The sequence below is a fragment of the Erpetoichthys calabaricus genome, chromosome 1 (assembly GCF_900747795.2).
Source record: "Erpetoichthys calabaricus chromosome 1, fErpCal1.3, whole genome shotgun sequence".
Taxonomy (NCBI): domain Eukaryota; kingdom Metazoa; phylum Chordata; class Cladistia; order Polypteriformes; family Polypteridae; genus Erpetoichthys; species Erpetoichthys calabaricus.
In genome coordinates, this window is record NC_041394.2 from 234,561,907 (window position 1) to 234,585,342 (window position 23,436).

General features: G+C 36.5%; 1 protein-coding gene across 2 annotated transcripts; it reads left to right on the forward strand.

Annotated features, from left to right (window-relative positions):
• The first annotated feature begins 10,728 nt into the window (after positions 1 to 10,728).
• On the forward strand, positions 10,729 to 21,491 carry LOC114646530 (hyaluronidase PH-20-like). Of its 2 annotated transcripts, none has more exons than XM_028794769.2 (4): positions 10,729 to 10,837; positions 16,328 to 17,334; positions 19,048 to 19,137; positions 20,706 to 21,491. In XM_028794769.2, exons 2-4 carry the CDS (start codon positions 16,420 to 16,422, stop codon positions 21,120 to 21,122), a joined length of 1,422 nt encoding a protein of 473 aa, XP_028650602.1. In that variant the 5' UTR covers positions 10,729 to 10,837; positions 16,328 to 16,419; the 3' UTR covers positions 21,123 to 21,491. The 2 variants fall into 2 exon arrangements, with proteins under 2 accessions (XP_028650602.1, XP_028650593.1); XM_028794760.2 differs by lacking the exon at positions 10,729 to 10,837 and adding an exon at positions 10,871 to 11,130.
• The last annotated feature ends 1,945 nt before the right edge of the window (positions 21,492 to 23,436 follow it).

Genomic DNA, 23,436 nt, shown 5'->3' on the forward strand with positions numbered 1-23,436 from the left:
CCACCAAAGTGAAATACTCAATTACACATCAAACTGTAATGCAATATTCTGCCTGAGGCTGTAGATGTCCTGAATGCTAAAAATTTATGACAGGCGCACAGAATACACATGAAGCTGAGACTTAAAGTTTATCAAGAGCAACGGCATTGCTTTGGATTGCAGGATTAAATTGAAAAACATTTTTTTAAAATACAAGAATAGACTAAATTGATGGATCAGTGAGAAAACCCATGTTTATGAGGTCATTATTGTCACGTGAAATTCTTACTTGCACGTTCAGCTCAAACTTCAACACATTATCTATCACTCTCACGTCTTGATTGGTAAGTATAACTATCTTACCTAGAAACTTCTGTCTTCCCTACAATAAATAATTACCTTAGTATATTACATATTGTACTGACATCACACTTGTTCAGGGGAAAGTGTTAGCATTTGTTATGTAAAATTTAAGGTTACATAAAATAAAACATGACTGATTGATTAAAATTCAGTAACAGTGGTGCAGAGGTTAATGCTACTTCATGACGTGTCCAGGGCTCTGAATTTACATCCCAGCCCAGAACATGTAGAGTTTGTATGTTCTCCCTGTGTCTGCTTGAGTTATTCTCCATGAGCTCTGGTATTCTGCACTCACTCCACAGATATGTATACTGTACTAGGTTAACTGATGATTGCATATGTGCCGGTATAGGCCTGAGTTTTGACAGTAATGGTTTGGCTCTTCAGTCATGGTTGGTTTCTGCCATGCACTCACTGATATATGCTTAAGAAAGTTATGTACTGGAAGAGTTACTGAAACACAGGGAGAACACGGCAGAAAATATTTAGTCGTATAAGCACTCTAAGAGCCCTACTGACCTCAATCTGCTCAACTCTGCCACACTTGAGTCATGTCTTCAATTTATTTTGCTAAAAAGCAGGTATTTTGTCCATTGGTATGTAGTACTCACAATGTAAAAAATTGCTTTACATTTATAGTCAGTTTCATGTATTTTCTTTACACAGTAACATGCTGTAATATTTTAAAGAATGACTGCACATCTACAGTAAATAGCTGTTTTCAATGCTTAATACAGTAACATACCGACAATACAGTAACATACTGTAACCTACTCAAGATTCACTAACATACTGGACAAGCAAAGCATTCTGGGTTTGGTTTGTGATGACAAAGTAAGTGTGGTGCAAGCTGAGCACAAGCTTCAGATCAGAAAACCATATTAGATCTTTTAAAACTACTCTTATGTCCTGTTGAGAAGGTTATACTGTAGCTCATAATTAGTTATTTTTGTTTTCACTCAGACTATTCAGCTAATTTATTCTTTAATAGTATTTGTTTTGCACTATCCATTGTTGAGAACGGCATGCAAAGTGGGAGAATGTGTTGGCATCAGAAAAGAAGATTCAGAAACAATTCTTTGCAGTTTTGACTTGGCGAGCCTCTATCTCTTAATTTGTGAATATGTTTTCTTTTTTTAAAGTTTTTTGTCAATGTGAGTGAGTTGGGTAGTTATTTATTTTTCAGTTGTTTCTCATCCTCGGCCATCTTGTTTGTACATTTGTATAATTGTATAACTTTATTAGATAGTTTGCATTATATAGCCCTGCTCATAAAGTGGAAAGCACTATTGTCCATTTAATTTTTAAACGATATCTTTATTTTTAACATAGCACAAAGTACTCTGCATATATGTTTTGGATCAGTGTGTGTAATGAATGAATACATTCATTCTAAAGTAAAATGTCAGCTAGATATCCACGAATTGTAAAATAACGTAGATGATACAGTGCTCTGTCATGTTACATATATGAACAGTGTGGTTTATCACAAAATACACAAGTTCCAAATTAATTTAAGTCAGTAAAGTTTAAAATTTGTCAAAGCTGGTGTTACCAGTTAGTGTCACGTAAGCAATGCAATTAAAGTCATGTGTTGTTTGATGTTTTTATTCCGACTTATTCAGATTATATAAGTGGACCCAAAATGCTCCAGTGTCAGTTCCGTGATTGTGCTTTTGAATCAATATTGTCATTTTGTCAGCACATGAAAATCCATAGTCATGTTTCTAATACTGATTTTGAATGTGGAAGTCCAGATTGCTGTAGATCCTTTAGAAAGTTCACAACTTTCAAGTCCCATAAGTACAGAAACCATAACAGGGGGTACTGGGTGCTGCAAAACTGTGTGTAACACAGACCACCCTAGAACTTGATGCTTCCAAGTTAATCTGCTATATTTATTTGTGCCAAGCAAAATTTAGTGTTTTAAAAAACTTCTTTGCTCAATCGAAGTCTCATATTAAAGAAGGAACCACAGTGTCCATTTAGAGGTAATAAAAGTTTTTTTCCACTTTTACCTCTCATTTATCCAGAAATGATCAAACTGTTCAATGGAAAGGCTAGGTCATAACATTCTGGAGGCAATTGTTCCAGTGCAGATGTGTATACATATTATCTCACGTGTGCTGTTAGGAGATACCTTCAAGGCTCTCTAGAGGTAAACTGTTCCACCCCAGGACAATAGGGGGTGCTGTTGCCAATCACCCTGTTTTCTTGTGCCTGTAGCTTCAAAAGGCAAATGCCCAAGGATCCATGATAGCGTCTCCACCCAGGATCTGAAGCCCTTCCCCTTCTGGAGCATTCATTATGAATTCAACCTGCTTGCAGGAAGCAGGTGTTCATTCAAAAGAACTCATCATAAGGAGAAAGACTGAGAAAAGGTACTTACAGTTGTCTTTTTTCTGTTTAAGCCTGCTTTTTTTGCTTATTAAAAGATGATTGCCAGGTTGGCATCCCAATCCTTGCATGCGTTTCTGACCTGTCCTTGACAGTTGTGGCATGCAGCGGGCACTCCAGCCACCCAAACCCGACACAGACAGATGCAGACACAAGTTTTGCCACATAGCACACATTTATTATATGTAAGGAAGCGCTTCTTTTCTTGTTCCCTACAGCAACACAGTACAGTGCACAAGCACAATAACTACCCAGTCCTTTCTTTTCTTTTCTCCTCTTTCTTTCTCTTCTCTCTCTTTCTCTCTCTCATCCTCCTCTCCTCCTCCGGCAAGCTTTGTCCACCTCCTCCAGTGGCAGCTGGCTTCATTTTTAGGACACCCAGAAGTGCTCCAGGTGTCTGGCAATCTTCTTCTGGTAGCATTTCTGGGTGTGGCAGAAGTTCTGCACCAAAGGGTTCCACTGTCCCTGCAATGCCCCCTAGTGGCGCCCAAGCAACTCAACAGGGATGCGCCAAACTCCAACTTCCCTGGAGCCCTGTGGGAAACTGAGGCATCGCTGCAACCCAGGGGGGCTGTCATCTAGTGTCTTGAAAGAGATAAAAACCTGAGCACACTCTCCCACCCGGCCCTTCCATTATACAGGTGTCTCGTCCGTCTGCCACACAATATATATATATATATATATATATATATATATATATATATATATATATATATATATATATATATTCTGTATATACTAGGGCTCTCCCCCTGCTCGCTTTGCTGACCCACCCCCGGGTTTGGTTTACACTTTAAACAGATTGTTATTTTCATGGGAATTGTTACATATGTATTATTTTCACTTTTACTTTAAAACTTTTGTAAAAACAATACTTGTCCTTTATTTCCGGCCACGGGCATGGTTAAATCTGATTCTCGCAGGACGTATAACGCTGCTCACGTTGTGGGGGGGGGGGGGGGGGGGGGGGCTGAATTCACACTAAGGAAATGCATTTGGATCATGTTGTCTTGCTGCTGCTGCTAGTGAGCTGCCTGTTATGTTTGTCGCTCTGCACATCGATCATTTCAAAGCCTGTACAGCAGCTGTCCTTTTGGTGCTTGGTGTCTCTGCCACTCGCGTTGTGAAGGGGGAGCTGAACGCATGCTAAGGAGTTGCAGTTGGATCATCTGCTGGCTTCCTGCTGCTGCTGGCGAGCTGCATGTTCTGCTTGTCGCTTATCATTGTTTTAAGAGCTGGGAGCACATGATGTCTGGGAGCACATGATGTCTGTGTGCCAAAAGCATTCCAACAACTGCTAGGTTAGATGTCCGTGAACTTGTGTTAAATGTTGTCTCACTGCCTTCTATCTATCTATCTGTCTATCTGTCTGTCTGTCTGTCTGTCTGTCTGTCTTAATCTAATCTAATCTAATCTAATCTAATCTAATGTGTCACTCATATGTAATGTGCCCATAGGAGATGGTTTACAGGCTCAAATAGTGCTATTTTTCAGTTGTCCCTCTGCAGACCAGCCAAAGAAACTGCCTCCCAATGACATCACCATCAGTCCAGTCCCTTTTGATATCACTTCTGCACTCTTTGATGACATCATATCCAGTACCCAGAACCACTCTATCTGCCACATCAGTTCCTGTTCCGGTCTCCCTGACTGCAACTCTTCCTCTGTTCAGACATATTTATAGTAAAGCTTTTCAACCTTTTAGTCAGTTCTGTTTTGGACTCCAGTCTGTGAAGATTATTTCCAAGCCTTTTTTGTGACTCCATTCATCCTTATTACAAATGAAAAAAACAGAGTGGTTGAACAAAGGTGAGTTAGAGTCTCAGGTTGAAAAAAAAACTGCTTAATGGTAGACCATCACAAGATTCTCCAAGAGATATGTCCATGAGGCCATCAGACAACTGACTGACTGATGGTCACTGGGTGATGTACAGGGTAGTTTATTGCAAAAAGCAAATGGAGGTTAGTTGGGGCTTTGGTTCTTCTTCTGAGTACACTACTTCCTGACTGTAGTGAAGAAAACATATTTGCCTTCCTGACCAACATTGAACATTATCCTATTTTACCAAAATGCTGCACAGTGGTGACATGTTTAGTAATATATACTACTGAATTGCATATCTATCTGATGTATTTTATTTCTAAAATCATATTCTATTGACCTTCACTTATAAAACACTTTTCTTTCATTATTTCAGAAACTGACTAAATTCCTGCCTTCTTGCCCAATTTCTCTTTATCACAGCCATATTGTCCTTTCTCACCTTTCTCCATCCCTTCCTTTTAAAAGTCCTATTCAGCGGCTATGTTAACATTTAGAAAAAAAATAGAATAGAATGTCAGAAATTGTTAGATACAGCACAATCACATTGCAGACTGTCTAGTTATTAGTTTGAAAAATCACCTTTTTTGGTCCATCAGCAAACTGAAGGAGGGGAATCTAGATCACCCTAAACAATATGAGGGTTTGATCATCTGTGCTTTCACTTAATTTATCTGTTTACTAAAATTGGATGACCATACCTCATTGAACTTTCCCATCATTTTTTTCTAAGTGTAAGAGATAAGGTAATAAAGAAGAATTCATATTTACACACTTTTTCTAAATATGTCTTGCCATTTGCCTGTCAGGTCTAATTCGTGTTTACACCTCATGAAACATTATTTATTTTTCTTTAATCTAAACCTTCAGAATGACTTTGTTTGAAATCTTACTTACATATCTCCCAAGGACTAGTGTCAGTTGTGGCCTGTAAGAATCTCATGAAACAAAGGGTATGCTGCTGGTTGGTTTATTTTACTTCATAGATAAAAGATGTCTGAGAAGAAAACATTGTAATAGTAATTTGTAGGCCACCTTGGGTGAATTGGTCAGGCAAGCTCTCAGCTGTGCGCAACCTGCGGCCGCATGCGGCCGTGGGCAAGGACTTTGGCGGCCGTGGACGTGTATATTAAAGTGTACGTAATGGCGGCCGTGCAGGTGTAGGGTCTCTGGACTCCAGCGAGTAAGGGGTCTCAACGCCGCGGAATCTTTGTCGGCCGGGTCGGTATGGTGACGCCGAAAGCCGATTTGGACTCTGGGGTCTCTAGACTCCTGCAAGTGTAGAATCTCAAACACCGCAGAACCTTCCTTAGCCGGGTCGGTATGTTGACCAAAATGTTGCCCTTTATATATTCATCGAGGCCTAGGGACTCTCGAGCTTACTCCGCATTTCCTGGGAGAAATGGGGTGAGATGGTGCAGCGTGGATAAACAAATGGAAGTAGCATTCGATGTAGCACTGCCATCTCCTAATGGTCTCCAGCGAGTCCCCTGACTTTGCAAGTCTGTCTGCAAACATGCAAGAGCAAGGAAGCCATTAATGGCGATGTTTTCCAAACTTCCTGAAACAATTGCTGTAAAGGTTTTTTGTCCTATATGACGTTTCGTAGACATTTTTTTACATATGTAGACCAGTAAATTGAATATTGTCAGATATATCATACTCTGTTTTAATGTGTAATCTGTAAATTTTTACATAAATCATAAAACATTATTAAGTTTACTTGGACTTACTGGCGGCCGTTATTAAAGTAAAAAGTCTGTAGTGCGGCCGTCAATAGCGGAAAGGTTGCGCATGCCTGCTCTACAGTTTTATTAAACTAGTAGTCAATGTATGATGTGTATATACTATATATATTGTTAATAAACCAAGGTGTGACAAAGAAGAAATGGAGCTCCAGGTGACACGTTGTTTAATGCCCTGGTTAAAAAAAAGAAAGTTAGACAATAAAGGGTAATTGTCAAGTCCATCATGAAGTTGGCTTCTGCAGCTATCAAACAGCTTCTGGGAGAGGGTTGTAGTCCAACCTTTTCAGGAGCTAAAAAAATGAATGGCTAATTCCTGTCAGGAGACCAGTTTTATAACAAAAGAACTGAAAGGGGCATGGCTAATGATGTCCAGATGTGAAGTGACATCAGACATCTTCTAGGGCATTCTCTTCCAATTTAAAGGGAACAAAAACTGTGTTAATGGCATTTTCTTACCTGAACCAACAACACATCCAATGCTCACATGTGTGACTATATATATATATATATATATATATATATATATATATATATATATATATATATATAAAAGAGCAGAGTGATGGCTCTAGGGCTTGGAAGGTTGTTGGTTCAAATTCTGTTACTGCCAGAAGGGATCCTACTTCATTAGACCTTTGAGCATTGCCCTTAACCTAGAAAACTGCTTCAGAGTAGCTGTACAATGGCTGACCCTGCACTCTGATCCTGCCCCCAACAAAAAGGTCATGCAAAAAGACAATTTTCTCCTCTGGGATTAACAAAGTACATCAAAAATATATATAAACAGACAAACCTCCATGCAATTGATTCAAAACATTGCAAATTATATATTCTATTACATTTCCTTATGAACCCATGTTTTATTTCACATATATATGCACAACCCTGATCTGAATGAAATGACTTTGAAAAAAAATGTATAATATACAACAAATTTATTCTGTGATAATGTACTGAAACACATTAACGCTGCCATATGGCATCCTACAAAAAGAGGCCCTAAACAATCACTCAGAACACATAAGCCAGAGTATTAGTGCATTTTTGTTCTGCCAGTGTGAAATGGCAGACCACAAAAGCAGCACAACAAGGAGATCAGAGTTAACAGAGGTCAAATCTGAAAATCAGAAATCGACATACACAAGCAGAATATGTAAACCAAAAATTGCAGTCAAAAACAACCAAGAATCCCAACTCCCAAAATGAATAACTGAGCTACGGTCCATAAACTGGGACAAGGAGGAGAGGGGATCACCATGTTTTAAACTGATGGTATGATGACATCACATGACTCAACTTCCTCCAGTCATGTGATTGCAACAGAGCAATGTTGGAAGCAAAAACGATGAACAAATTAGATGTGGCCACAGCAAGAAATTATAAAGAAATCAGGAAGCAGATAAATAAAAGAATTAAATTTGAGATTGTATGACAAAAAAAAAAATTCAAAATGAATAATAAAAATAGGTTCTGAATGGAATAAAACATTAATTCATTTTTTTTATAAATCTGTGTCACTGTTTTACAAAATCTATAATTTCTGTTCTTTACTAGACAGATGTGCTAGTTCTCTGCCTGAGGGCTGTGTTTTACTTAAAGCAACCTATGTTAGAGTGTGAGCTTCCTAGAGTGCATGTTAACACAGCGCATTTGATTATCCAGATACTGTCTGTTGTGATTGATGATTACATGGAGTGCACCAATACACAACTAGAAAGGTGCTGCATATAAAAGTGTATAATAAGTAGGTTCCACCTTCCCCATGACCCTGTACAGGATGAAGCAGGTTTAGAAAATGGATGGATGGATAAACCACAAACTATTTCAAAGAATAAGTTGAGATATTCAAAATGGGGTTGATACACAGAACTGTTAACAGGAAATGGAGGTTGTCTAGTCAACCTAAAAAGTGATCTTGAAATAATTGTACTTACTTTACATGTGAAAATGCAAAAAAAATTAATGATGCTAAAGTACTGTATTATTATTATTTTTTCCTTTCTGTTGAATTGCACACTCACATGTTTCTTTCATTATTCCTGATGAAATAACTTATTTTCAGAACCTTGTTATGATAACAAGCACATTATTCACAGTAGTGGGCCTTTCGATTACTATGCAGACATAGCTTCCATTTTAGTTTCATTTTAACAAAGTATTATTATTTAGGTACACAACTACAGTCATATGAAAAGTTTGGGAACCCCTCTCAGCCTGCATAATAATTTACTCTCCTTTCAACAAAAAAGATAACAGTGGGATGTCTTTCATTTCCTAGGAAAATCTGACTACTGGGGTGTTTTCCGAACAAAGATTTTTAGTGAAGCAGTATTTAGTTGTATGAAATTAAATCAAATGTGAAAAACTGGCTGTGCAAAAATTTGGGAACCCTTGTAATTTTGCTGATTTGAATGCATGTAACTGCTCAATATTGATTACTTGCAACACCAAATTGGTTGGATTAGCTTGTTAAGTCTTGAACTTCATAGACAGGTGTGTCCAATCATGAGAAAAGGTATTTAAGGTGGTCAATTGCAAGTTGTGCTTCCCTTTGACTCACCTCTGAAGAGTGACAACATGGGATCCTCAAAGCATCTCTCAAAAGATCTGAAAACAAAGATTGTTCAGTATCATGGTTTAGGGGAAGGCTACAAAAAGCTACCTCAGAGGTTTAAACTGTCAGTTTCAACTGTAAGGAATGTAATCAGGAAATGGAAGGCCACAGGCACAGTTGCTGTTAAACCCAAGTCTGGCAGGCCAAGCAAAAAACACAGAAGCGGCATATGCGCAGGATTGTGAGAATGGTTACAGATAACCCACAGATCACCTCCAAAGACTTGCAAGAACATCTTGCTGCAGATAGTGTATCTGTACATCGTTCTACAATTCAGTGCAATTTGAACAAAAAACATCTGTATGGCAGGGTGATGAGAAAGAAGCCCTTTCTGCACTCATGCCACAAACAGAGTCGCTTGTTGTATGCAAATGCTCATTTAGACAAGCCAGATTCATTTTGGAACAAAGTTGTTTGGACTGATGAGACAAAAATTGAGTTATTTGGCCATAACGAAAAGCACATTGCATGGCAGAAGAAGAACACCGCATTCCAAGAAAAACACCTGCTACCTACTGTCAAATTTGGTGGAGGTTCCATCATGCTGTGGGGCTGTGTGGCTAGTTCAGGGACTGGGGCCCTTGTTCAAGTCAAGGGTCGGATGAATTCAACCCAATATCAACAAATTCTTCAGGATAATGTTCAAGCATCAGTCACAAAGTTGAAGTTACTCAGGGGTTGGATATTCCAACAAGGCAATGACCCAAAACACAGTTTGAAATCTACATAGGCATTCATGCAGAGGGAGAAGTACAATGATCTGGAATGGCCGTCACAGTCCCCTGACTTAAATATCATCGAAAATCTATGGGATGATTTGAAGCAGGCTGTCCATGCTCAGCAGCCATCAAATTTAACTGAACTGAAGAGATTTTGTATGGAAGAATGGTCAAAAATACCTCCATCCAGAATCCAGACACTCATCAAAGGCTATAGGAGGTGTCTAGAGGCTGTTACATTTGCAAAAGGAGGCTCATGATGTAATATCTCTGTTGGGGTGCCCACATTTATGCACCTGTCTAATTTTGTTATGATGTATTCCATATTTTCTGTTAATCCAATAAACTTAATGTCACTGCTGAAATACTATAAGGCATGTCATATATTAAAAGGAAGTTGCTAATTTGAAAGCTCAGCCGATGATAAATAAAAATCCAAAGAATTAATAGGGGTTCCCAAACTTTTTCATATGACTGTATTAGAAAGCTTTGCTTCTAGTACATTAGACAGAGATTCTTGCTGACCAGAAACTGTTAAAGTTGAAAATTTTCTTTTAATGGCTTACAGCTCTTGGAGAAATATGCTTGTCTTGTCTTCCTAAGATGTATTTGTATTTTTTTAAATGTTTTTTTACCTGTTATTCCATGGCACACTTTATATATCCAAGAACAAATCACCATAAACACATGTACACAATATATGGTAGATCACTCTCTTGCCTTTACTAATTATTTGAGGTAATATTGCAGTTTATGAAGGAGTTTATTTATTACAACATTATAAACTATAATTTGGCAGTGTGCCGAGTATTTTTTCATTTGCATCAAGAAGTTAGGTGATTATTAGTTAAGAACAGAAAGTAATTAGCCAATCTTGGAAGGTAGGTTGTTAGTGGGGTAAAACGTTCATACAAAGGGTTTAATCAAATAACTAGTTGATGCTAATCAGCTGCTGACTCCAGGCTTATCAAATCTTTGGGCTCATTTTACATCAAAGCTCCTGAGCTGGGGCTGCTTGTTTAAACATACTTGACATTGTTTCCATTTAATGCATTCATCTCCTAAACATTTTCAGTGGATGTTTACTGATAAGACCTGTTAAAATGACTTTCATTGTGTGCATATGTGTTTGTGTGGCACATCCCTGTCAGACTCCTCACCTCCTGCTGCATGCAGTGAAGTGCAACTTTACCAGGTAAATCACTTTGCAGTGCTGTTTGCTGCCCACTTCATACTTCACTGGTTTCAGTATGGGCCTTTACACCATGGGACTATAAATTAATGGCCAGAGGTAAGGTCCAGCATCTGTTTCTCTTTGGTAATCACCATGGTGGACCAGCATGCATCTCTTGTGCTTAATGACAAGTAACGGAGTGGTTTTGATCCAATAAAGAATCAACACATTTTTTGCTCAATACCTTTATTGCCCAGTTTAAAATATCACAGGACACGTGAGCTGAAATTTAAAGAAAGCACTCTTCAGGTCATGTAAGTTGCTATTGGCATCTTTTTAATTCTGTGTTGATTAATTGTAAAATTGTATTTCATTCTGAAATGTCAGAAAATGCATATTTGTTTCTAATACTTGTTGAGTTTAGTTTTTTTTTCTCTCAATTGCTGTGTAAGATCTTGATTATGTTAATTTCTTTTGTAAGTTACTTTGGATGAAAGCATCTGCTGAGCAAATAAATATAAATGTAAATCTCTAGTGTTAAAATAATCCTTATAGTGTCAAATTAACTATTAAAAGTCTACATATACAAGCATTGTTTTTATATTTATATTTTCAAGTGTTAATTTGGCAGTTTTGCGCTTTTGGATTTAGTATGTCCTTTTTTTTCAGTTAATCAATTTTGCATTTATTTAGCACTACTAATACCTTGCATGCTCACAATATATTTGACGAACTGAATAAGATTAAAATTATGTATATTCAAACAAATGCATATTTTTCATGTTTTTGTTTTTAAATTTTATAATTTATCTTTAATGTGTTACATTATTTACCAGGTTCTTTTTTTTAAAGAATGACCGTGAAAATTTGGAAAAAATAGATTAACATTTCTTTCATCCTAATTTAATATGTAGTAATTAAACAATTCACTTAAAAGGTATCAAACTTTTTGTATGAATGAACTAAGTAAATGTTAAGTACTTTGATGTGTGAACGTGTGTTTAACAGTAAAGAAAGTAAAGCTCTGTCATTAAAAAATACAACTTATGAAGCAGAATCTAATACACCAGGGGCCTCATGTATAAACGGTGTTGCGTACGAACCTTTCCACGCTCAAATCGCGATGTATAAAACCTAAACTTGGTGTAAAGCCACGCACATTTCCACGGTAACTCATTCCTTGGCGTACGCAATTTCTCCGCCCGGTTTTGCAGACTGGCGGCACCCAGCGTCAAAGCAGTGCTACTGTTCCTGTGTGATCACCCTTTCATTCTTAAATCCACATTCCTGACGCGGCTTTATAAATACACTGAAATTAACTGCATATTGTTTATTAGTGTAATGCATCTGATTGTAATTAACCTGCAGCAATATAATGGTCCAGGGAATAGCCATAGTATTCCAAATACCATAACTGCTTTAGCGTTGTAACTCTCACTGCATCTTCTTTCAGCTGATCCCGTTAAGGGTTGCCACAGCAGATCATCTTTTTCCACATTACTCTCACTGCACCACTCGGAGTATTTATATTACTGTATCTGAGTGGGAAATCACAGCAGCAGTTGATTGTAAAGAGAATTATCGGTATACAGAATGAAGCAGATGCTGCCTGAGCCACAGCAAACGCTTTAGTCCCTGTACGGACTTCGCGGTTTAGAAACAGTTTCATCCCAAGAACTCTAAACACATTAAATCAGTCCATCAAGTGCTCCTTGTAGAAATGTTTGGACTTATAAGTACAATTACCCCACTGTAAACTTGCACAACAGTTATAATATTGCACAACCTGCGCCACTTTATAAAGGGCGTATTTACATGTGATGACGGTATTCATTTCTAAGACGAAATGCAGCAAAACATGTTGATTATATTATACAGATAAAACTTTAACTTCATTTAAATAATCTGTATTGTTAATAATTAAACATGTGAGTACACGGTGCCGCAGCGCTAGCTAGTTCAGTAATTGTTCCTGACTTGCGCTGTATTCTTGCTGGTGCTGACGCGACACTGGAAAGATAGACGGATATAATAATTAAACATGTACTACTAAGATATTTCAATGTTCCTTAAAAGTTTTGAAGAATTGAAGTTCTAAGCTTACAGATGGCTTCACATCTATTACATAGCTTATTGTGTGGCGATTGAGTTTTTGGAGAAAGAAAAGTAAGGACAGGAATTGGAGTTTAGTACGTTTGAAAGAGACAGTACTGCTGTGATAAATTATTTCATTGAAGGTCGCGCATGGCGCAGCAAGCCTCTTGCGTGAGATATGAACAATCACTGCGCCACCGTGTTCCCATGTTTAATAACATGCTTTCATTCCTATCATCATGAAAAAGATATCACGTATACATCTCAGTATTTTAATTATTCAGAGAGCTGTAATATCACGAATGTAATGGATTCTGTGTCCTGTCGGAGAAAGAGAAAGCCCGTTTAAAAAGCAGGTAGTGATTCATACACATAGAGCACATAGAAGATCAAATACAGAACAAAGCATTTAACATGCCACTTTAGTTACAATGGGATTTGAGAAACTAGTAAATTAAACGATTTTAAGATTAAGTTTATTATGTTCTACTTTAATAGCAAAATAAACTACGTGATTAAAGTGGAAATTTCGAGATTAAAGTTGACATTTCGTGCTTTTTTCCCCACTGTGTGCCTTTTTTTGTCTGTACCCTAATAAGCATTCATATGACACTCAGACGGTGGGCTACGACTCGCTTTTTCACGGCGACTTTGATATGTGATTTCTTTTCTATTTCGGGCACTGTGTGACTTTGTGAAGTTGAGCCTTCGAGTTTCTCCGACACTCTGTCACTCGATCAGCTTCCTTTTGTTGATTATACCACTGTTTAAACCAACAAATAGTACGTTTTTCGTTTGCCTCCACTTGGTATTCGCTGAAATTCTTATATTTTCTCCCGTGCTTTTCCCATTGTCTTTTCACAGAAGGCTGTTTATATTGATTTGCATATTCAAAGAGGCGTAATTCTGGGAGGAGTTGGGGCGGGACAGAAGGCGCGTGCACGTGCGTTACTTTTCACGCAAATTGGGATTTATGTACAGTAGTGGAAGAACGTGAAAGTATGCGTGCGCACAGATTCCTGCATCTGGATTTTTCTGTGCGTACGCACAATCCCGCTTTTGTGCTTACGCCATGTTATAGTGTGAGTTCTACGCACGGCGTTATACATGAGGCCATCTTGTTTCTTGTTTTAATACTCATCCACATAAAAAGAGTAGATGGAGAACAATCACCACTATTCTCCGTTTCATAGACAAACTAACAAAAATTATGAAGCTGAAAAGGACTAACCCCAATTTGTCAGAATTAAATAGAATCAAGAAAGGTGAGCGCAAACACTGTAACAATCTGTCAATTTTGAAACTTCCATCAATAGAATTTTGAACTCTGTATTTTATTTTGTTGATTTGAATATTATTCTTATTTACTATGTAAATTGCTGTGAAAGTTGCTATATTAAATAAAGATTAATTGATGGATGTATTGAAACACCTATGACTCTGTATGAAAGGAATTTCAGCCTTCCATCTACTCTGTTATTCAACAAATGTTGAGTGGAATTTATAGTTATTGTTCTGAGTTTATTAATTTTTGTCTTTAAAATGCAGTACATTATTTTATGTTTATGGGTTGGATAGGGAATTGAGGACATAAACGCAAAATATACAATAGTAGCAATCTAAAAATTTGCACTACTCATTAAAGTCAAAGGTTTGTATCCATTAAGCCACCTCTTCATTGCTGAGCATCTGATCTTTGCGCCATCTGTTCTACAAAGCCAGAAAAAGAATGGACTAACCATTCAAAGTAAGCCTTTGAGTTTAAAAAATACAAGTGCAAATCAAAAAATCATTCTTGGTTGTACATTAAATTGTATTGTGAATACAAACTTAACACACCAATAATAATCACCAAGCATTCACAAGCTCACTTAAATCAAGCAGCTTGTGCTTATCACAGAAGCATTGGGTGTAAGATTTGCATTTTTATATACCGTATATGAATCTTGCTGTTGTATATTTTTGAAAATATTTTTAGAGTTCAATTAATAACACAATGAAAGGAATGTTGGTGAAGCTGTCTGATACTGTTTATGTATTTCCCAGTATTTAGTGTTCCTCCTGCATTCTAAAGATTTATATGTCAATTGCCTACCTTAAATTGTTCAGGCATGATTGAGTGTGGGTTTGTGTCTGAGTTGGCTCTGAGGAAGACTTATGCCTCATCCATGTCTGGTTTCTGCCTTGCACATTTGATGAAGCTGGTGTGAACTCTAGCCTCCTGTAAGCCTCAGCTTGACTAAGGAAGTTCAGAAAAAGAATGTTTCAAGGATTCACAGGTCTTATAATGAAGTATGCACTACCAAGAGCCATATTTTTCACTTAAGTCATTTTGAACCATCTCAAAGTGAATTTCTTTTAGTAGGACATATATTACTAAAATGAATGACCACTTTACTGATTCTTTATAAGTGTATTATCATTAAAAGAACCCTTTGTTAAGGTCTTGTTAAGTAAGAGTAAATGTGTAATAAATACATCTTTGCAATACCTAAACTAGCAAATTAACAGAATTGTGTCTACTTTCACAGTGGCAGTCTCTGAGCCTTTTTAGAGATAGCTTGGGTCCGTAGTCGTTTATTTGATGTAGTAGTTAAGGGATTCGATTTCTACACCAAGGCTGCTGGTTCAGTTATTGCCTGCTCTTCAGAAAATCCTGTAACCTGCCTATTTGCCTTTTTATAAAAAATAAATAAAATAACCTCTGTTAATAATTGTGTATTCTGACCTGACTCTAATTACCATGGATTAAAGAGTCATTTACATTTACTTATTTGGCTGGTGCCTTCATCCAAAGTGACTTCCAACATATATGACACAATTGGTTGTATTTCTTTTGGTTTCCAATTGGAGCACAGGCAGGTTAAGTATCTTGCTCTGGGTCACACAGTGTCAGTAGAGGGATTTGAACCCACAACCTAAAGGTTTGAGGTCTAAAGCTGTAACAACTACATCACACTACCTGAATCAACTAAATATATGAAAATTATCATCATTATATAATGCTTGACCCTTGTGACCCTGAAAATAACTTATGATCATTTAAAAATGCGATAAAAGTAAGTTTGGTTGTTTAAATAGGGGCAGCACTGCTGCCTTACGGCTGTAAGGTATGGGTTTCCAAATATATCCCAGACAGTCTTTGAGTGTTTTTTTCTTTCTTATGGGAACTCTGATTTTTTTTCACACATCCCAAAGATATTCATGTTATATTACATTAACTGATGACTCTAAACTGGCCAGCATATAAGTAATTGTAAAACTGTACATGACTGTAACCCTGATCTAACTGCCCCCAACCCGTCCAGTGATTGTTCTTCACTTTACAGATTCTGGTTCTCCATGACCTACAGTTAAATTATGTGAGTTTATATATGAATGAATGAATCTTTAAATGTTTGTTTTTATCTCTTTAAGGTATTGATGTCTACACATCAGGATTTCAGAGACTTTGACAGCTGTGATATACATCAATCCCAATAAGGCCTGTTGCTAGCCACAGTTGTCTGATGGCAAACCTATTATCCATCATTATGATATTTCTCCCCGTTACGGGAGTGGACCTTCAGATTCTGCCACCTTTAATGAATAATGTGCCATTTGCTTTTATGTGGAATGCTCCCACTGAACTGTGCTTGAAAAAATATGACATTGATTTAGACCTGAATTATTTCCATTATGTAAGCAGTACTTTGAAAACCTCAACCAACCAGTCAGTTTCAATATTTTACATAGACAGATTTGGGTCATTTCCTTTTATTGATCGCCTTACAGGGAAATTTTACAATGGTGGGTTACCACAGCTTGGTAATTTGAAGGACCACTACAAAAAAGCTGCAGAAGATATCACTTTCTACATTCCTTCTGAAAATGCTGGCTTGGCTGTAATTGATATGGAAGATTGGAGCCCACAGTGGATAAGGAACTGGGGTATCAAAGACATATACAGAAATCTTTCAGTAAGTTTTGCCTTTCAGGTAGACTTAACCCTCACTTCAGACTCAACTGCTAAAGAAATTGCAAGAAAGCACTTTGAAACTGCAGCAAAGAATTACATGAAGACGTCATTAATGCTGGGGAAGTCCTTAAGAGCTAATCGATTATGGGGTTACTATCTATACCCAGAATGCTATAACTACAACTACAATCAAAACCCAGATAATTATTCTGGAAAATGTCCTGATATTGAATTAAAAAGAAACAATGACCTTCAGTGGCTCTGGCAAGAAAGTTCAGCTTTATTCCCATCCATATATCTGGAAAAAATATTGAAAAATTCTTATAGTGCTACCTTGTTTGTGCGTAACCGTATCCTGGAAGCAATGCGCATTTCATTGTTTCCCAACCGGACAAATTACTCCCTCCCTGTATATGTATATTCACGTCTTGTATACACGGACAGCATTTCAACCTATCTATCTGAGGTATGTTTACTGTGTTAACTTGGTTATAGCTGTGTGAAAGTTATTGAGTCATCAAATGAAAAGGATGGGTTGCCAGTTGACAACAGTGTTGACAACAGTGCACACTTTTGCAAATAATTGTACTCAGTCACATTGGGCCAATGTAAACACTCCAGTCAACCTAACCTGAGCAACTTTCAAATGTGAAGAAAAAGTGTAGCCCATGGGAAAAATAATGGTAATAGAGGAATAACATGCATATTCCATATATTGGGTATTAGGAAACTGAAGTCAGAATTGCATACTGTTTTAGTTTGGGAAAATGGTTCAAAGGTTTTAACAGAAAATAAGCAGGCAAGAATCAGAGAGGAAAGGTCCAATACTTCAATTGTGTTTACTTGTTCAAATATAATATCAGTTACATACAATATAATAGCAATATACATGCAGATATAGGAATTGTACTATTGACTTACAGTAATATATATATATGACTTATACTATTGACTTACAGTAATACAGATATGTGAATTATACTATTGACTTACAGTAATACAGATATGTGAATTATACTATACTTACAGTAATATCAAAAGACCCAGAGCCATCATCCTAGACCAGTAGACTGAGGGAGCCCGCGTGTCAGTCTCGTCAGAGGATCAACTCATGAGCTTGGTCCAATACCGGGCGGTGTGCACGTTCCCCACGGTTGAGCTTCCGAAGAAACTGAGGGCGGAACCTTCCCTTATATACTAATTGAGTGTCCTTACCCAAAATGGCTTACGTGTAAGCAGTGTATACAGAAGTGATCAGTTTCTGCACACCTTCTTCCCACGGGACATCTTATTGTTTTTCTTCTACTTGGCCCTCACTGAGATGGTGCCTAGTATCAGAAGACACACAATAACAAGCGTTGCCCTTCAATGAAGCCCCTCGAAGTGAAAAACAAGTACATGGCCTTGACTGTATTCCCATAACATTCTGAAACTCTTTATGAGAAGCAAGTTTTTGCACATTCTTTCGCTATCATCCCAAACATTCCAATCTTTGTAGCTGGTTTTGCACTGAAGCGACCAATCCCCCCCCTCTTACTCCTTTATTTCATCCCTTCTCCTGTTACAGAGAAAACCTTTTTTTATTACACATACTCATGGTATACTCAAGCCATTTGAATTTGTAAAGAAAAATGGAGTATAAAATATTGTATATAAATATTATACAGTAAAAACAAATTCTGATTTAAGTGCACCAGTTCTTACAGAGACAAAAGTATAGTGCTGCTTTCTCAAAGACACTTGCGTCCAGGTCTCAATCTAGTTACAGTCTGTGTAAAGTTCACACACGCTTCCAGTGTTCATATGAATTCTCCCTAAATACTCTGTGTTTCTCCCCTATTCAAAATCATGCAGGATTAGATGGTGTTTTTAAAGTTATGCAGAGTGAGGTGTTTTATTTTTGGGAATATGGTTGAGTGTGCACTGTGACAAGTTGGCCACCAGTTTGTGATTGCTTTCTGATAATGCTATGAATATAGGCCACTTGATGATTGGAAAACTAGGCTTAGAAGATTAACTTTTTTGGCTGCGATTACAAATGTTACATACCCTTTGAATCAATGATAACTTGTTTTGAATATAGTGGACAAATTTACTAAATTTATATACTGAAAAGAACACAACACAATTGCTGCATTGTTATCCATTTAATTTAAAATGTCACATTATTTACTTTTAGGCTGATTTAGTAAGTACAATTGGAGAATCAGCCGCTTTGGGAGCAGCAGGGATTGTAGAATGGGGTGATCTGAATCTGACATTGAGTAAGGTAAGATCTCACAATAAATTCGGAAAGGCTTATGATTTATTGTCATGTATCTGCATCAGTAATTAAAAGATTACATTATTGTAAACGTAGGAATAAAGCTCATTTAAGCTCGAGTGGTGTAAAATTCAAATGTTCATGGTATTTTCTATTAAGGTCAAGAAGCAATCTCATTTAAGGTGTGAGTACTGTAGGTGGAGAGAGTATTTGGCAGAAGATCGATTTACTTGTAATTACAACCCGATTAAGGAGGGAGCAGGAATTGAGGAAATGGAAAATCACAAAAAATAATCTTATTTAGGAAGCATGCCTAATCAAATTTTTCTTCCTTTAGTAAATCAATAATTAACATGAGCTACAGAATATAACATTTTCATGAGGAACAAGAACAGGTTTGTTCCTCATTGGCATTGATTATTCATACTTGTATTTTATGCCTCTTACAGAACTAAGGGAAAAGCAATTCTAGACATGGTTTTCTTTAAGAAACAAATTGAAAACACAGTGCTATGTCCTACGAATAAATTAAAATATATCAAACTGTTGACAAATGACCAGAACAGATAAAAAAGAAAAAGGTCATTCTTAATCAAGGTCAAATGCATAGCTCAAAAAACAAAATAATCTGTTCAAACAACAAAAATGTAATGAAACCATTGCTTATGCTCTAGTGATTTACAAACCTCATGTCCTCAAGCAGATTCAAATAAGAGTTGTTTCTTTTTTGTTGGCTGCTAAGAGGGGGATACGGGTTCAGGTACAAGATTTATAGTGGTGAAACATGCAACTGAGGGAAACGCTCTTTAGGGAACCTCTGTGAAGACGAAGGGAGGTGAGCAGAGTCAGATCGAAGCTGGCAATAGGTGGGGGTCAGTGCGAAGAAGTAAGAATCTTTCATCTGAGGTAAATGGGGAGTGAAGAAGTGTGAGATTCAGCAGTCACAACGTTTGTTACGGAGGAATGGTTAGTTTATAAGGAATTTCTTGTGGCCTAAACAACAGGAAGGTTTAGCCAGTACTTAGAGTTCTAGACTTGTTTGTCAGAAATATAAACACTTGATTCGGGTTTCCCCAAGTTACTTTTTATGCGCTGTTACAGCCAACTACAGTATTACATACAGCTAAGTATCACTTCTGTATATGAATAAAATAAAAATTAGATTTCACCACACCTAACTGTAGTAAACAAATGAAAACAATACACTGGATTATAACACTTGGATAAAGCATTTAACAATGAGAGATGCTGTATACAACTACAGTACATATAAGAATAAGGAAAGGCAATCATTCAAAATGAAATAAATTAAATACACCATCTAAAAGCAGAACCTGACTGTCAAGCACAGTTTTCAGACATTTGAAATAGCTAAAGTAAGTTATGTTTTTAAAATTGAATGCAATTTAATAGTTTAAATCATCAGTTTCATCATTTTTATAATATTTATATAAACAAAAAAAATTACAAATGTGAAGGTTTAGGTTGGAAGGTCAAGAAAGTATGTTTATATCATGTAAGGCATACTTACTGTTTTGTATCTTTTAAGAAATGTGGTTTTGCCTTTTTTTAAGAATATCTGCTCATCTCTGAGGACTTACATTCAAGCTGATTTAAACCCCTATGTGTTAAATGTGACCACAGCAACTCGGCTTTGCAGTGAAAGTCTTTGTGGAGGGGAAGGCAGATGTGTTCGAAAGAACATGGACTCCAATACTTACCTGCACTTAAATTCAAGCAATTTTCAAATTACAAGAACGATCAATGGGAAGCTGAAAGTAGCAGGACAATTGACCAAAGAAGATATACAGTTGTTCCGATTAATTTTTACCTGCCAGTGCTATATGGGAAAAAAATGCATGACCACTGACAATGTACTCAGAAAGCCCAAGATGCCCAAAAATACAAAGGATAATCTACAAGCCTCATTAGGACTCTGTATATTATTGTTGATATGCAACATGCTTCAACTTTTTGACCAGCACCACTAAATATATTGTAGGTAAATTGTCATGTACCATCCATTACCATCCGTACCATCTTGGTAATTTATCATTTAAAGTCTTTCATTAAGTTTACATCAGAAAAATATTTGTTTCTTCAAAATAGAAGGGAATCGTGGCTTCAAAGATTATCATTAATGCAAATTTAATGGTTAGTTCTGGGAAAGAAAGGAACTCAAGTTGAAGCATAGTTATTCAGAATCCAAATAGGACTATCTTAATTTTCATCGATAATTACATGAAGCGAAAGATTAAAAATTTAAATCTTCAGATGTTATAAATCATTTGGTACCAACCATTTTCAGATTTTCAGCCCATCCTCTTTGACTGTGTTTTTAAAGAATGATAACCTTTGAAGCCATGATTCCCTTCTATTTTGAAGAAACAAATAGTATTCTGATGTAAACTTAATGAAAGACTTTAAATGATAAATAACCAAGATAAAGTGTTATTAATGATTTTAAAAATTGTGCATATACTTTGAACCATATGACAATCTGGAAAACTATACTGTGAAAAAATTAACTTTGAAGAATGTGCTATTCATTTGTTATTGAAGGAAATATAGCTATTATTAAACATTCATTTTGTTAATATAACTGGATTGTGAGTGTGTTAAATGTGATACAAATAAGGACATTTCAGAATAAATTAAACTTTTAACTTTAGTATGATTCCACACTTGCTTCATAATATATGAAATCAATTATTAAGAAATGAAAACAACTGTTGATGACTGAAATATTAGTTTATCATTTTAAGCATAATTTTGTGACCTACTGTGCATTAAATGTAGTAGCTTGTAATTGTCAAGAGTCATGTTTAGATAATTAATAAAACATTTTTTTACCTTACAGCAGAATCCTCTTATTTCCATGTTATATTGTAGTACAGATTTGCTCATAGTTTGCTTTACAAAATGATGTCATAAAAATTATAGTGGGATAAAAATAGTTGTTTCTGCACAGAAAATATACTACACAAGAGTATGCAAGAACTCAAACATATTCTTATGTACACAAAATGGTTAAATGTTCTTAAAGTTGGAATAATATTAAATTCAGTCAAACTGTAACTGATCTAGTTTCAGAAACAAAAAATTTCCCATTGCTACAGTGACTGTGTTTTGTGCTGAATGAGGTAGGATGTACACATCACATCATGACGAACTAGATTACAGAATAAAATAATAGGGTGTGTGTAGTACATCTAAATGCAAACATGGAAGAGCAAACAGAAACAGAGCACCAGTATGCATGCTACAAGCTGAAACTTATCTGTTCTGTTCAGTTTATATTCATCTGGCCTCTTTTTACAGAAAAATGATTTTGTAGTCAGCATTTGAAAATATAAATGTAGGCTTATGATTTAAACATATCTCATTGTGACATTTTTTCAGAAACTTGTCTTCTGATTGAGTTGTGACTTTGGATCTGCCAGATCTCTTAATTAATTATAACAAAAGACAAAAGTTACAAAACACTATTAAAGCTGAAGGTACGTAACTGACACTGACAGTGCTGTGGGAGAACACTATGCACTAGCACAAGGGAAAGTTGCTCCAATGTTCAAAGCTCACAGTGTAGAGCATGGCAGTAGTAGTATAATAATAGGTAGGTGCTGACATGTGCAATTTGTTTTTTTGGCCCTGACAGTTAATGGAGACTGATGGTTAATCAAGTGTTGAATAATTCGGGTTTTACTATATGTAGTAGACTATACTATAATTGTTATATTGCTCTGTGGTAATAGTAGTACTTACCAGTTCTCCCTCTTGAAGGCATGTACAGTATAATTGATCCAACTGTTTATCTGCTTAGATGAGTTTGATCTCTCATGCCTGCTTCTTTCAATGTCAGTCCATGGTTAATTACAGTATCAACAGTTGTTGCCCTTATTTCATTTGATATACTGTATATCTAGTTTGAAGGCCCTGTACAGCTCTTCCACCCCACATCCAAGTGTCCACTACCTCTACGCCTAACATCTCTATTTCCTACTTCTTCTGCTTCTATTCTATTTGATCAAAGTAACTGACTTTTTGTGTCCCTTTATATGTGTCATAATAAATTGTGAATCAACATCATTGTACGTGTGTATTCTCACAGAGAATAAATAAACGTACATTGCTCCAACTCTGAATTGAGAACTCTCAGGTAAAATTTGTACCCTATGCCTTTGCTTGTAATAAATATTTTGCAAATTGTGCTTTCCATGTGTTGGTTCTGTGAAAAGTTAAACGAATTCTGTTAAGTGAACCAGAAATCAGGGTTTAGTGAAAACATCTGAAGTTGTCATAACT